Raw genomic sequence first — 13886 nt, forward strand, 5'->3', positions numbered from 1 at the left:
CATTTATTTGGCCCTAATTAAGACCTGGGTAGAGCCTGGTCAAAAACACTGACAATTTGTTTCTCATTCAGGTACCTCCTGACATACCCACGCCATTGTGTGCATCGACACTGGTGAATTCAAGGGTGCCGTCGTGACATCTCTTGGGGTCTTCTTTGTATTCTTTATGAACTCCTTCTGGGCAGTATCGATAAGCAAGGCCATAGTCCACCAAATACACCTATAAAATTTCCAAGACAAATTAAAGCCAAAATCATTAAAGCACAGAAATAAAACACTGTTGTGGGGGTGGAGTAACTGACAGGACCACACCATAGCACTCTAAAAAGTCAAATCCAAAATGCAAACAGCAGCAAATATTGAATTCTGAGGGACTTTTTAAAAAAAATTAAAATGTTAACTAACCATGTCGCTACAGTTCAGATAACATCACTTGACTTCATGTACTTCGTAGACAAGTATGTGCTATACTTGTAATTACTCATCGGCTCAACTGGAGCAGAATATAAATCTTACACTTTTTCTTACAAAAATGTTCAAAACAAAATTGAACAGCAACACTGACTCAACACAACTGCCATGCTCTACATCAAAGAGCAGAGCAAGCCCATCCAGGGCCAGCGACACCACTGACGGAGCACACGTCAGTCACAGAATCGTCCTGTTTCTTCACTTAAATATATCAAACACTAATTTATTCCATAAACTACGTCACAGTAAAATCATGATCTGAAGAACTTTTAGATGAGGCCCTTACCTACATTTAAATACTATATATTAAAGTCAAGGCTTCATAATTAAAACTGAATTTAATATCATACCCACACACATTTCTGGGCAAATACAACTGGTCTGATTAGCACACAAAGCTAATAAATTTGGCTTTCTTCTATCCCATCGCCACATATTACATCTTTAATTCTGGTAAATGTGACACAGGAATGCATCTGTGCACAAAGGGAAACGGAAGGTAAAAATATGGAGATGGATCTGGCACACACATAAAATGTTAGAGAAATAATCCCATCCAAAGCGCATGCCTAAAGGGTGACAGAGCTGAAAAATCTTTCTATAAAATAAAAAACGTAGCCTGCTGTAGTCAACCGCAAACTGATATATGTGATACAAGTATTTCTGCTTATTACATTGTACAAATCCAGTCTACTTCAGTTAACAATGTCCTTCTTGTTCAGGTTCCTAGCTAACAGAGAAACAGCTAGAACAAGAGGGCTCAAAAGAACTGAGATAACTGCCTCCAACGGTTCCCCATCAGCACACAAGCACAGCAGCTTCCTTTTGTTCTATCTGCCGGGACTGACTTCGGAAGAAGAGAAGCAAACCCATGAGATGGTCAGAAAACAAGGAGAGTCAAAGGAAAAACCAAACAGACAGAAAGACAGGTTTGAGAAAGAAGGATGAAATACAGAATGCTGAAAAATAATTACATAAAGTACCCAACGTATTTAAAATGGGTCAATCTTCCTTTCACACACAAGATCAAGAGGAAAGTGGACTTCCCATGAATCCGCAGGCCCACCTGCGCGTGTCAGCTAAACCCTCCTTTTACCGGACTCACAGGACAGCTGCAAGCGTCACAGTCCCTCTACTCCAGCTCAACGGACCCAGACACAGGCAGACTACTACCAGCATCCTTCCTTTCCTTAGAAAGTAAATTACAAAGAAAATGTAATAAACTTTAAAAAATGCACGCTGGAATTCTAAACACCAAGCGTATACAAATTTAGACAGCTAAGGTATTTCTGTAAACCAATTGATTTGAACAATCAACATGTTAAAGACCAAATTTTCCAAGTAACAGAACACTTACATTTGATGGATTTCTTGAACAAAGGAAATAAAAAAAGTGACAAAGCAGACAGGCAAACATAATTCATTGGTGTACTATATAATTTTAAGCTTCCACTCCCAAATAGCTATTTGAAATTCATTTTGTATCACAAGTACTTCTTCTGAATATTATTTAGGGCAAAATAGCCAACTTGATAAAGTGCCAACAAACTGCACCGAAACAGAGAATGTTAACTAGATAAAAGTGTCAAGAAGAAATATTATTATCACCATACCTACTTCAAAAAGTAAAACTTCTGCGTGGGTTCAAGAGTTCAAAGCGACCATACTGGTTTTCAAACAACACATTTTAAATAGTCGAAATTAAAGATCTACAACTACCTGGTCAGGATTCTTGTAGCTTAGGAGGAGATTCGAGGCCTTGATATCCCCATGCACATACTCATGCTCGTGAATATATTCCAGAACATCCAGCTATGAAAGCATCACACAGGAGAAATTAATGTAATACCTAACACCAACCAGCAGAGGACCGAGCTCCCACATACTAGCCTTTATTAAAAAGAATTCTTTGAAAACAAAAATGTAGCTCACATACAATTCTTAAGCTTAGCTGCAAGACAGTTTTCCGAGAAAACCTTCTGGCATTTGCTTCGTATATTTTCTGAAGGTCACTCCCAAAGCGATCCATTATCATAAACCTGTAACTGAAGACAAACAAGAAAAGTCAATGAACAAAATAGAACTCAGGAAAATCTACTTTGCAATGACTAATACCCTTTCATAGTAATTTGTTCCAAGGCAAAGTTTAGTAAGACAGTATTCTAAAGAAATAACCCGAGAGAAATATAAACGTTTGAAACAATTTCCCCCACTAGAAAACTCAAGCTCAGCCTGCTTTCTGTCCTGTCTTTTCCCCAGAGGGTCTCTCCCACTCTCTGCTGGTTACTGCAGACAATACTTGAAGATACTGCCCACAGAAAGAATCCAACAGGTTCATCCACAGGAAAGATAAAGCAATCTGAGTAAGAATGAAGGCACCGATTTTTCTCACAAAATTCATTTATTTTTCTGGATATTAGCTTCCTTCCTGTGACGATTTTTCTCTAATTTTTAAAGTACATTTCAGCTGTATCAACATTCTGTTAAAATAAAGACTGCCAAGGGATGCTGCTGACAACAGCTAAATTCAATCAAAACTGCTTAAATGGTAAGAAGGCATAGTATGTTTGACACTCAGTGGGTGAGACTGGAGGGAGAACAGACATCCAGGAAAAAAATGAAGACTTTTGGTTCCGCCAAAAACCAGCTATATTACCTTGGTTAAGTCCCAGAAAGTACTGAAAACATCACTGACCAGCAGTGACCCTGTCCAGCTCTGAGGACTTCCTTTGTCTTCAACAGTTTTCCAGGTTCCAACTTGTCTCGCTAAATCATTCAATAAACCAACAAAAAACAAGAGCACGCTCAAAATGTATCAAGGTGCCTTCTGGTGGGGAGGAGAGGAAGATGTCCTCACCACTACGGACAGTGCTTACTGAAAACCTGGCCCAAGCAGTACCCTGAGCAACGTATTAGGCATCCACCCCTCCCATCACCCCGTGACGGAGGAACATCCAGCACAGGAAAGTAAGTAATGTGTCCTCGAGTACGCAATGAAGCCAAACTTTGGACCACTGCACCACTAATACTTAAATAAACATCAATCAGAAAACAAATTCCCGCTTGTATGCTGTATGCCTTAATAATAAAAATGCAATACGACAAGTGAAATAGAGAAGGAAGAGCTGCTTAACATTGAGAGATAACAAGCCAGGGAATGGGCGTTCAGTCTAGCAGGCAAGGCGCCATGTCCCACACTGCAGTATCCGGGCACAACTCCCAGCTCTGGCTCCTGACTCCAGCTTCCTACTAACCCAGACCCTGGGAAGCAGCAGTGGTGGCTCAGGTAATCGGCCTCCTGCCCACCCTTGGGCGAGATCTGCATTGCATTCCTGGCTCCCAGCTTTAGCCCCAGCCCAGCCCTGGCCATCATGGGAATTTGGGGAGAAAACCAGCAAATGGGAGCTCTTTCTCTGCTCTGTGTGTGTGTGTGTGTGTGTTTGTGTGGGTCTCCATCTCCCAAGTAAATAAATGACGACATGCCAAGTAAAAAACTCAGGATTCGGGCCGGCGTCGTGGCTTAACAGGCTGATCCTCCGCCTTGCGGTGCCGGCACACCGGGTTCTAGTCCCAGTTGGGGCGCCGGATTCTACCCTGGTTGCTCCTCTTCCAGGCCAGCTCTCTGCTATGGCCCAGGAAGGCAGTGGAGGATGGCCCAAGTGCTTGGGCCCCTGCACCTACATGGGAGACCAGGAGAAGCACCTGGCTCCTGACTTCGGATCAGCACGATGCACCGGCCATTGGAGGGTGAACCAACGGAAAAAAGGAAGACCTTTCTCTCTGTCTCTCTCACTATCCACTCTGCCTGTCCAAAAAAAAAAAAAAAACAAAACTCAGGATTCTACCCCATGAAAATGCCAAAGAAAAAATTTTTTAATTCAGAATTTTATCTGATTTTGAACTAGAGGAGATTTGGAGATCATCTTGTCTACACATCTTTTAATAAATAAAATGATGTTTATGGAGGCAAAATGATTTGTCCAAAGTCAGACAATTAATTAGTGGTAAAATGTGTTAATTCATGTAACATTTCCGAATACCTCTAAGATAATAAAGAGAGAACAATAATTTTGATTTCCTGATTTCCTTTGATATCAGGTTTTGAAAGTTTGAGAGATGACATCAGAGCCTATGTTCTTGTTTTCTTCTACATATAAATGACATCTGCAATTTTAATAATAGAGGTAACAAAAATACAACCTCTGTTGACAGCCTGAACGAACTCAAACGCAACTGCTTAATTCGATATGGAATTTACTAATACATCACATTAAGTAGACCTTTGTTTTCATTCGCACAGCATCCCACCACTACTCTAAACAACCCCTTAATCTCCTATTTCTAAATTATAAACATCAACTGAAGTAGGAGTCCATAAATTGCATAGAAGCTGTCACCACATTCTAGTCAAAGACGGCTCCACCACTGAGCAGCAAAACTAAAGTTATCTCTGAATAACTCCTCTGAAGAAAACCTGTGAAGTAAACATCTTCTGGGGACTTGGATAAAATGACACAAGAAATGGGAAAATATTAAATGAGAATAAAATAATTTGATGGTGATAGCTAACATTTTTACTATCTTAACACTGTGTGTATTAATTTAAATGAGTCAGAGACAAGTGAAGATTTCTGATGGGGAGGAAGACAGAAGAGTGATCTTACTTTCTGTTTCTCTGCTCTTTAAAGACTTATGAATACTTTTAAGAGCTTCCACTGAAAAAGTAAATTAATGCCTTACACATTGACTGTTTCTGAAGAAGACTTTTTTTTTAAAAAGATTTATTTGAAAAGCAGAGTAACAGAGCGGCAGAAACAGAGAGAAGTCTTCCATCCACTGGTTCACGCCCTAAATGGCCACAATGGCCAGAGCTGAGCCAGTCCAAAGCCAGGAGCCTCTTCAGGGTCTCCCTTACTGGTGTGGGGCCCAAGCACTTGGGCTATCTTCTACTACTTTCCCAGGCCATAGCAGAAAGCTAGACGGAAAGTGGAGCAGCCAGGACCTGAACCAGAGCCCATATAGGATGCCAGCGCCATAGGCGAAGGCCTAGCCCACTACACCACAGCACCAGCCCCAGAAGACATTTCTGATGACCTCATTCTATAAAAGAAATGGGCTGAGTGGTAAGGTCACCACTAGTCAACAATGAGTTAAGACGTGGACTGAGTATGTCTGGTTCCAGCCAAGGAGGTTAACTCTGAAAGCACCCTCATCAGGCACCTTAAAGTCAGCCATCAACCCACCACCACCAGGCCCCTCTCCCACACAAGCCCTGTTTACACGAGATCCGAGTTTTATCATAAAGCAAGTAATAAGAACATACATGATGGGGCTGGCACCGTAGCGCACGCAGCCTTGCAATGCTGGCGTCCCATTATCCCAGTGCTGGTTTGAGCCCAAATTGCTCCACTTCCCATCCAAGCTCCCTACTAAATAGCTGCGAAGGCAGAGGAAGATGGCCCAAGCGCTTGAGCCCCTGCCACCTGTGAGGGAGACCAGGATGGAGTTCCTGACTCCTGTCTTCAGACTGGCCCAGCCCTGGTAATTGCAGCCATTTGGGGAGTGAACTAGTGGATGGAAAATCTCTCTCTCCCTCTCCCTGTTACTCTATCTTTCAAATAAATAAAAAATTTTTTAAAGAAAAGAATGTATATGTAAAATGTGCTGGCACAGTGTAGGCAGCTTTAAGAAAAGCCATTATTCTCACACAAAATACCACTGTTCCCAAATAGAAATAACAAACAAAACCACTCATAACCATGATGGGGAAACTGAGGCAGAAAGAAATAACTTACCCAAAGTCACAAGCATTGCAATGGGCAAAGCACAGATTTGAAACTATGTTGTCTGTTTTAAATTCTTACCCTTGACTAATCTTCAGTCTATAGAATTTCACCAGGAAAATCTCATTAAAACTTTGGAAACGTCTTCCAACAAAATCATATGTAACAAAACATTACATGCGATTTCAGGGGACCCTCCACTCCCTAAGAGAAGTCTAATTCCAAGTAAGCGTCACTGCCTACCCAATCACCCAGCGCTGTTCTAACAGGGAATCGACTTGGTTCAGGCACCCACCCTCCTCCAGGTCCACGCTGCACCAAGTCCATCTCTGTGATGACTACGCCTGCCAACGACTGCTTGAAGAAACAGAGCACCGAGGCTCAGCAGGCTGAACCTTCACCTGGGAAGCTGCCATCCAGTGTCGGCGCTGACTTAAGTCCTAGTTGCTCCACCTCCAATCCAGCTCCCTGCTAACACACCCGGGAAAGCAGCAGCAGATGACCCAAGTGCCTTGGCCCCTATGCCCATGGGAGACCTGGATGAAGCTCCTGGCTCTTGGTTTCGGCCTGGCCCAGCTGCAGCCATTATAGCCATTTGGGGAGTGAACAAGCAGATGGAAGATATCTCTCTCCCTCTCTCTCTCAATATTTCAAATAAATAATCTTTTAAAAAAAATTAGCTTTGATAAAATTCTAACCATGAAAACGTGAGAAGTCTGCCACAGATCCTTGGGGTTTCCTTACCAGCAAAATGAAGCCCAGAAAAGGCAGTCCCATTTTCTGCCTTTGGGTACGAGGGTCACATGTGATGCCCAGAGGGGGCAAAAGCACATGGCCAGGTGGCAAGGTGACGACTGAATGACTCTTGAAGGGCTCCTGTTTGCATAAAGATGTGTGTGCCCGTGTGCGTGCACGTGTGTAAAGGAAGATGAAGACGTGTGTGTGTGTGTGTAAAGGAAGATGAAGACGTGTGTGTGTGTGTGTAAAGGAAGATGAAGACGGGTGTGTGTGTGTGTGTGTGTAAAGGAAGATGAAGACGGGTGTGTGTGTGTGTGTGTAAAGGAAGATGAAGACGGGTGTGTGTAAAGGAAGATGAAGACGGGTGTGTGTGTGTGTGTGTGTGTGTAAAGGAAGATGAAGACGGGTGTGTGTGTGTGTGTAAAGGAAGATGAAGACGGGTGTGTGTGTGTGTGTGTAAAGGAAGATGAAGACGGGTGTGTGTGTGTGTGTAAAGGAAGATGAAGACGGGTGTGTGTGTGTGTGTGTAAAGGAAGATGAAGACGGGTGTGTGTGTGTGTAAAGGAAGATGAAGACGGGTGTGTGTGTGTGTGTGTGTAAAGGAAGATGAAGACGGGTGTGTGTGTGTGTGTGTGTAAAGGAAGATGAAGACGGGTGTGTGTGTGTGTGTGTAAAGGAAGATGAAGACGGGTGTGTGTGTGTGTGTGTGTGAATGCAGGGCCTACTGGGCTCTGCTCCTACTTGTCACTAGGTGTGTGTGTGTGTGTGTAAAGGAAATGAAGACGGGTGTGTGTGTGTGTGTGTGTGTGTAAAGGAAGATGAAGACGGGTGTGTGTGTGTGAATGCAGGGCCTACTGGGCTCTGCTCCTACTGGTCACCAGGTGTGTGTGTCTGTGTGTGTGTGTGTGTGTGCAGGGCCTACTGGGCTCTGCTCCTACTGGTCACCAGGTGTATGTGTGTGTGTGTGTGTGTGTATGCAGGGCCTACTGGGCTCTGCTCCTACTTGTCACCAGGTGTGTGTGTGTGTGCGTGTGTGTGTGTATGCAGGGCCTACTGGACCTACTGGTTCCGGCCAGGGGAAACCGCTCTGCACAAGTCCTCCAGGCAGGCCCCACGCTAACGGGCTTCCCAGTCTGCTGCGAGGGGAAGCAGAGGCCACAGAAAACGTCTCATCCATCTGGGTCCATACACTGCACACGGGCCTGGTAAGGCCTAGCAATATTCTGAGCTTCCAACAGGTAACTCTTGACTACACCAACTGGACGGAGAATACTCAAGAGAGAAGAAAAGCTGTTTAATTTTTACCTTTTTCCATTTTTATCATGCAGACCAGACCCCCAGTACTTAGGAACACCCAGGTACTTCAGTTTATGGGTGCGAATCCATTTCTGAACTACAAATCAAAACAGATGCTGGTGATCTCAGCTGTCATGCACAAATGATATTTGGTTAAACATCACTAAGAGCAGAATATACTTCTACACGCAACAAGATTTCACTTTGACAATGTACAATATAAGAAGTACTTTACAGTGCAAGCATATTTTAACCTTCAAAATTCTGTTATCTTTCCTTCGACCTGTCTTAAAAATGAAAAAACTACCAAAAGCATTTTCAAAAAATCAAAACCACACAACTGCGGTTGCAGTTAATCTGGTTATACTGATGCTTACATGCTTCCCCAGGAAAATTTGTTTTTTACCGCACTCTGTAAGGGCAACCCCCCCCCCCCCAAAGTCTTCCACCAGGGAACCCACCAGAGGAGAGAAGGACAGTGGCCCTGGAAGCTGTCCAACCCAACACGTCCTACCAGGGGCCCTGAGATGCTCAGAGGGAAGTGGGCGGGCAGCAGTCAGGACAGTCTGCCGTCTACTGGGGCACCTTTGCTCTACCCCAGCGGTTACGGCATCCCCTGGGGTGACGTTCTCCAGAATTTAGAAAAATCCTCAAGGTTTGAACATCCTTGAGCCACACACATGGATTAGGGTTAATTCTCGATTTTATATTTTCTTAGTTACATATCATTTATTAGCTTTATCTATGTATTAACTCAGGTAAAATCTTGTCATAACAAACCCATTAAGAGATCAAAATTCTTTCATACAACTCTTTAAAACAGAATATTTATAAAGCAGAAAATAACGAGGGGTCATAAGATGTAACGTTTATTAGTCTTGGCTTAAACAAAACAAGACAAAACAGACTTGTCATTTGACAACTATAAACATACACATACTGTAGTTCTTACTTTGCTCTGGCTTAGCAGCTCGTTGGTAGAACTTTAATTCAGTAAAAAGAGGTCCATTGTCACTGGGTTCCTTAAAATATAAGAGTTAATTAGTACTAGCAGTACTGAGTTATTTTCAGTGAACCTCCAAAATAGACTAACAAATCAACTTTTCTTTCCAAACAACATAATTCTGATACTTAATTTCATAACTGTGTTAAAGATTAAGTCAGACTCCTTAGAAATGTTTTAGACAGTCTCAGAATAGTCCATAAGTCTTATATTTCTCTCAAGTTCTATTTCTATAAGTGATAAATTATACAAAAATCAGATATACAGCTCAGTCTTTGCAGAAGTTTAAGAAAAACCTTTAAACTAATTTTCATCTTTATTAAGCTTTCCCTTAAGCAAAGATCAGCAACCATGTTAACTGTATCACCGAGGGGCTACATGGTATTTCTGAGATTTAATAAAATTTCCATACCTGACTTAACCAATTAGTGGCAAAACCCCGCTCCTTTCCTGTCTCTCCTGAGAGCTCTGGTTCCTCAGGACCACAGAGGAGGGCGCTCGGGCACACGCGGCCCTTCCACTGCACGCTGTCCTCTGACACACTTCCCACGGTTTCCAAACCACAGCCCAGTGACTTACTTCCCACATGGTAACTCGAAGTCAAGAAGAAACTGGAGCTTCATAACAACTGCTTCCCACTAACTTTACTTGTCTATTTCCATCTCATATTTTAAGAGATATTAACAAAATGTTTTTATAAACAAGCATACATTCACAAAAAGGTACTTGCATAAACAAAAACAATAGCTTACTAGGAGTTCTGCTTTGTAAAGTAAATACAGAAGGGCGGGGAAGATCTTGAAATTCTGTTGACTTTTTAAACAGAAAATTTTTCTAATTAATATTATTAGTATTTAATGTTTGATATTTTGTGTTGGTTATTATCTTGTTTATTGGGAATCAGAAAAAATTATAAGCAGTTAAAAACTTCAAATGAAGAAGCTGACATATCTGAACTGATTTTAGAGTTGCTTTTCTTTAAGGAGATTTGGGGAACATTATTTTGGACAGAAGCTCTGTAGCTGGAGTGCAGGGCTCAGCAGCCTTACTGAGGAACGGGCGGCACGGCTCAGCAGCCCATCCAAGAGAACACTGCGGAACTACCCGGTCTTCCGGCTACTGAGGAGGCCTCCTGCACATACTTATAAAATATGTTCATTTTTCTCATGCTGCATGCTCTCGACTCACAGAAGTTAGTCCTTCTTGAAGGTTAGACAAAATTACCCTACACACCAACTTCTGTCATCTCAGACTAAATCCAGTCCAACACGTAGGACCCCCGTGACTGTCCTCAGAAGATGGTCAGGGAGGGGCCGCACAGTTGTGAACAAGCACCAGACAGAAAACAGACAGATCAGAGCCTGGAAAGCCTGCCTTGCTCGCTCCACATGAGTGCACAGAAGAGAGTACACGTGGGCGTGGCATGGCCACACCTCAAGAAGCAGGAACCAACCAGCGCACTGGAGTCCTGAGTGGTGGACTGCTCGCCTCCAGGCCCTCCACAACCTGCAGCTCCCCTAGCAGCAGTGGTAAAGAGACACTGCATGTTCCCACCAGGGGCTTCCGGGAACAGGCCCCCTGCAGGACTCACAGAATCCACGTAAGAATGGAAGAAAGGGAAACCGGAGAGGAAAGAATTTTGGAAGTAATTTTCAAAGACTAACTTTCAGAAGAGCTCATCAATATACTTCAGGTTTGGAAAGACAAATTCTGGCCTACTATCATCTGTATACAACTCTGCCTTATTCGGTTTCAACCTATGTCATATCAACTTTAATTTTCAAGTTTTCCTTCAGGCAATAATTTATTAAACTTATAATAATGAGAATCAACCATATAAATCAGACTATTATAATGAAAGCCTCACTACAATGAAGGCTCTTTGAGCTCATTTCATACCTCTTCTAATCCAATAAGCTTCCATTATAACAAAATAAAGGAGCTACTTGCTTGGCATTGCACTCTAGTCAGAGCTAGCTATTTCTGTTGAAGAGAAATACCTTAACTCATAACTAAAATTTTATTAACATATTTCAAATCTAAAATACTTTGCCAACTCTATAATAGCCAAGATTTAGAAAAGAAATTGGGACTGACATTTTAACTAGAATATCACTAAACGTTTCTTTAAGACTTCTAAGTGTCAAAATGAAGATGACAACAGAAAAAATTAAAATGTGATATCTTTCAACGGCACCATCTAAGAGCAACTGGCTGCCATTTAAAAATGAAGCTGTACAAAGTTTCTCCTTCCTACTGAAAAAATTGTGATATATGAGTTGAAAATTCAGGTAACTTCTTATAACAACAGGGAGGAAAATCAAATGTTAGTCTACAGAGTTCCTCCCAGCGAACTCTGAAATACTCAGTTGGTAACAGTTCACACGGGAAACAGACCGTGATACATGAACAGTAAGGATACACAACCCCAAACAGCTGACTTCTGCTCCCACTGCTGCTGACACCACTCAAAGGGTGAGTGCCACTCAAAGGGTGACTCCTCACTGTCTGTCAGCAGAAAACACAGGACAGCTGTTCTCCATGCATTCCCCACCAATCGTCAATTTACTGTTTCTTTCTGTTCATTTACTTTCCTGCAATAAAACACAGGAGGTATCTCTCCGTCATCCAGAGGCAGAGTGTGAGTGTACTATCCCTGGTGAACCAGCACCACAATTCCACGGCGGCTACAGGAGTCAAGAACTATGGCCCGGCCGGCGCCGTGGCTCACTAGGCTAATCCTCCGCCTTGCGGCGCCGGCACACCGGGTTCTAGTCCCGGTCGGGGCATCGATCCTGTCCCGGTTGCCCCTCTTCCAGGCCAGCTCTCTGCTGTGGCCAGGGAGTGCAGTGGAGGATGGCCCAAGTGCTTGGGCCCTGCACCCCATGGGAGACCAGGAGAAGCACCTGGCTCCTGCCATCGGATCAGCGCGGTGCGCCGGCCGCAGCGCGCCTACCGCGGCGGCCATTGGAGGGTGAACCAACGGCAAAAGGAAGACCTTTCTCTCTGTCTCTCTCTCTCTCACTGTCCACTCTGCCTGTCAAAAAAAAAAAAAGAACTATGGCCCCACACAAAACCAGAGACCACTGTCTGGTAGGAAGGGGAACACTGTTAGTGTGCGCCCAAATATCTATGCTGAACAGGGGTGTCTTAACATCACCTGAGTGCCAAGTACAACAAATCTGGAGCTCTTTCACAGACACCTACGGCACCAGCAACAGCCAGACTTGTCGACAAGTCTTGCACACTGAGGCGGAAATCCAGACAGGTACCTACACACTGGTCCTGAAGAGAAGAGCCACAAAGAGGACAGGGATGTGAAGGAACGCCACATTTAACGTAACAAAGGAGCTGCGTGTGCCGGCTCTCAGTGCTTCTCAGCCCCCAGGTGATGCTTTCCTGGAAACACCAGCACCCAGCACCCAGCCCTAGCCTCAGACCTGACAGCACTACACCACCACTGATGTGTTATCACATTAGTAAGTCTAATTGCACTTAAAAACCAGTTTGCCTGTATCTATTATTATTTGAAAGTTTTTCTCTATTATTTGCAAGTATTTTTCTCTAAAGATAAAATACACACTCGTTCCAGAGAATTTGGAAACACTTGGTGTATTTTCTTCACTTACAGCCTTTCTAGAAAACTATCGCCATGCTTTATAGCTTTGTCTCCTCTGTTAGTCATTAATTATGGGATATCCCCAAATAACAGGATGTGCTCTTCGAAAACATGACCTTCAAGGGCCCCTAATGTTTTAAACAACACATGAACGAGCCTACGCTCAACAGCGCAGGCAACAGGATAGTAAAAGGCATCAAGAAGTTGTGTATAATAAATAATAGAAAGGTTTCAAACATGGTGGGAAATTATGGTTAAAAAAAGAAACATTCAGCCGGCGCCGTGGCTTAACAGGCTAATCTTGCGCCTTGCGGCGCCGGCACACCAGGTTCTAGTCCCAGTTGGGGCACCGGATTCTATCCCGGTTGCCCCTCTTCCAGGCCAGCTCTCTGCTATGGCCCAGGAAGGCAGTGGAGGATGGCCCAAGTCCTTGGGCCCTGCACCTGCATGGGAGACCAGGAGAAGCACCTGGCTCCTGGTTTCGGATCAGCGAGATGCGCCGGCCGCGGAGGCCATTGGAGGGTGAACCAACGGCAAAAAGGAAGACCTTTCTCTCTGTCTCTCTCACTATCCACTCTGCCTGTCAAAAAAAAAAAAAAAAAAAAAAAAATTTCAAGGGGCTGGCACTGTGGCATAGCACATAAAGCTGCCGCCTGCAGTGCCCGCATCCCATATGAGCACTGGTTCAAGTCCCGGCTGCTCCACTTCCAATCTAGCTAGGGCCTGGAAAAGCAGAAGATGGCCCAAGTCCTTGGGTCCCTGCACCCATTTGGGAGACCCCGACAAAGCTCCTGGCTCCTGGCGTCGGATCAGCGCAGCTCTGGCCATTGCGGCCATCTGGGGAGTGAACCATTGGATAGAAGACCTCTCTCTCTCTCTCTGTCCCTCCTTCTCTCTGTGTAATTCTGACTTTCAAATAAATAAATCAATCTTAAATAAGCATTTAAGGAGTGCAAGGAAAACAGTTTTAAATAAG

General features: G+C 43.7%; 1 protein-coding gene across 6 annotated transcripts in view; it reads right to left on the reverse strand.

Annotated features, from left to right (window-relative positions):
• The window catches only part of VRK1 (VRK serine/threonine kinase 1), an 81737-nt gene that overhangs the window by 23912 nt on the left and 43939 nt on the right, over positions 1-13886 (reverse strand). For 5 of the 6 annotated variants that reach the window (XM_062181424.1, XM_062181423.1, XM_062181425.1 and 2 more), the window contains 5 exons: positions 9241-9310; positions 8298-8385; positions 2408-2516; positions 2188-2283; positions 88-220 (listed from right to left, as the gene is read on the reverse strand). In XM_062181424.1, the coding sequence (XP_062037408.1) occupies positions 88-220; positions 2188-2283; positions 2408-2516; positions 8298-8385; positions 9241-9310 (496 nt within the window). The remainder of the gene's footprint in view (positions 1-87; positions 221-2187; positions 2284-2407; positions 2517-8297; positions 8386-9240; positions 9311-13886) is intronic. The other variant, XM_062181421.1, reaches the window with a different exon arrangement.

The sequence above is a fragment of the Lepus europaeus genome, chromosome 22, assembly GCF_033115175.1.
Source record: "Lepus europaeus isolate LE1 chromosome 22, mLepTim1.pri, whole genome shotgun sequence".
Classification (NCBI taxonomy): Eukaryota; Metazoa; Chordata; class Mammalia; order Lagomorpha; family Leporidae; genus Lepus; species Lepus europaeus.